Genomic DNA, 1,397 nt, shown 5'->3' with positions numbered 1-1,397 from the left:
CACCTGTTTGAGGTAAAGCTGCATGATGGAACTACTCATCCCTGAGGAAACATCTCCCATTTCTTTCAAATCTTCCTGTTTTGCCATTTTCTTCCAGTCTCTATCTGCCTGCTGCATACGTGTATCTTCTTCTTGTAGGTAGGTCTGGAGGTTTTTTAACACTTGTATTTTTAAATTTACTGAGGAGTTCTTATCAGATAAAATATTATTATATAGATTCTTCACCTCTTGCTCGAACATGAGACTTGGATGCTGAATAAAGGCAAATCCTAAAGAGCAAAAGGGTGGGAGAAGCCTTTTGAAATATACAGAATGAAATGAAACACAGCATCTAATGAAAATGTTGAAAATTATATAAGGTGCTCCTTTTTTCAAAAAATGAAAACTTTAAAAGGACTAATGCTGGCAGTCTTATCTAGAGAAGCATTAGAGGAGGTACTTCTTTCCCCATAAATTAAAAACAAGAAAATGCATTTCAAAGGAGAATTTCATACAAGAGGAACCCTTGAGAAGGGAGCAGGGCCTAGTGGCTAAGGGAGTGGATTAGGAGTCAGGAGTAGAGGGTTCTATTCCTGGCTCCACCACTGACTTGTAGTGTGACCTTGAGTGAGTCACATTCTCTTTCTCTGCCTCAATTCTCCATCTGTAAAATGAGGACAATAATATTTACCACCCACTAAAATCAAAGGGATGTTTCCAGGATTTAAGAGGAAATGTTCACAAATATTTTTCAGATCCCTTGCAGAAGGCAGAACACTGGTAATAATCTTTTCTTTTTTTTTTTTAAAAAAAGCCCTTTTTTAATTTTGCTATCTTTTTGTGTATGTACCGTCAAATTGGATCTGACTCGTACAGGAGGAGACTGCCCCTCCTTCTCCAGCAGATTATCTGGTGGAGTCAAACCGCGTACCTCTGGGATTGCAGTGCAGCTTCTTGCTGTAATATTCTTTAAAAGCACTGAAATCTACTTGATGAAACACAATGATTCTAAAATAAACTACTGCTAAAAAGATAACTTGCCTAACTTTCTAATATGACACTGTAGTCACGATCCTTGTAGAGAAACGTCATGCTTGGGAAGGTGCAGGGATGGCAAAAGAGAGAAAAATCCTAAATCATATGGATTGATACAGTGACTACAGCAATGGGTGCAAATATGTCCCACTGTGAGGATGGCATAGGATAGGCCAGGGTTTAGATCTATTCATAGGATTGCAATGAGTTGCACTCAACTAGATAGCACCTAAAAGTAACAACAGGAACGATTAGTGAACAAGTGGCAAATTAGTATTACTATTCATGCTCAACTTCAAGATGGATCTAGCAATGACTTTTTTAACTATGAAAGCACCTCCATTTTTCCTCATCTTTTCATCTCCAGAGTAATATATCATATG

The 1,397-nt window shown here is 37.9% G+C and overlaps 1 protein-coding gene across 1 annotated transcript in view; it reads right to left on the bottom strand.

Moving 5' to 3' along the window:
* NIPBL (Nipped-B homolog (Drosophila)) overlaps positions 1-1,397 on the bottom strand; it is a 251,156-nt gene that overhangs the window by 12,968 nt on the left and 236,791 nt on the right. Inside the window, exon 39 of the mRNA XM_006889575.1 lies at positions 4-269. Coding sequence (XP_006889637.1) covers positions 4-269 — 266 coding nt within the window. The remainder of the gene's footprint in view (positions 1-3; positions 270-1,397) is intronic.

The sequence above is a fragment of the Elephantulus edwardii genome, unplaced genomic scaffold (genome assembly GCF_000299155.1).
Source record: "Elephantulus edwardii isolate Elephantulus edwardi_28Jun2011 unplaced genomic scaffold, EleEdw1.0 scaffold00079, whole genome shotgun sequence".
NCBI classification, from domain to species: domain Eukaryota; kingdom Metazoa; phylum Chordata; class Mammalia; order Macroscelidea; family Macroscelididae; genus Elephantulus; species Elephantulus edwardii.
Note: the sequence above shows the minus strand (reverse complement) of the source record. Positions and strands in the feature narration are given on the sequence as shown.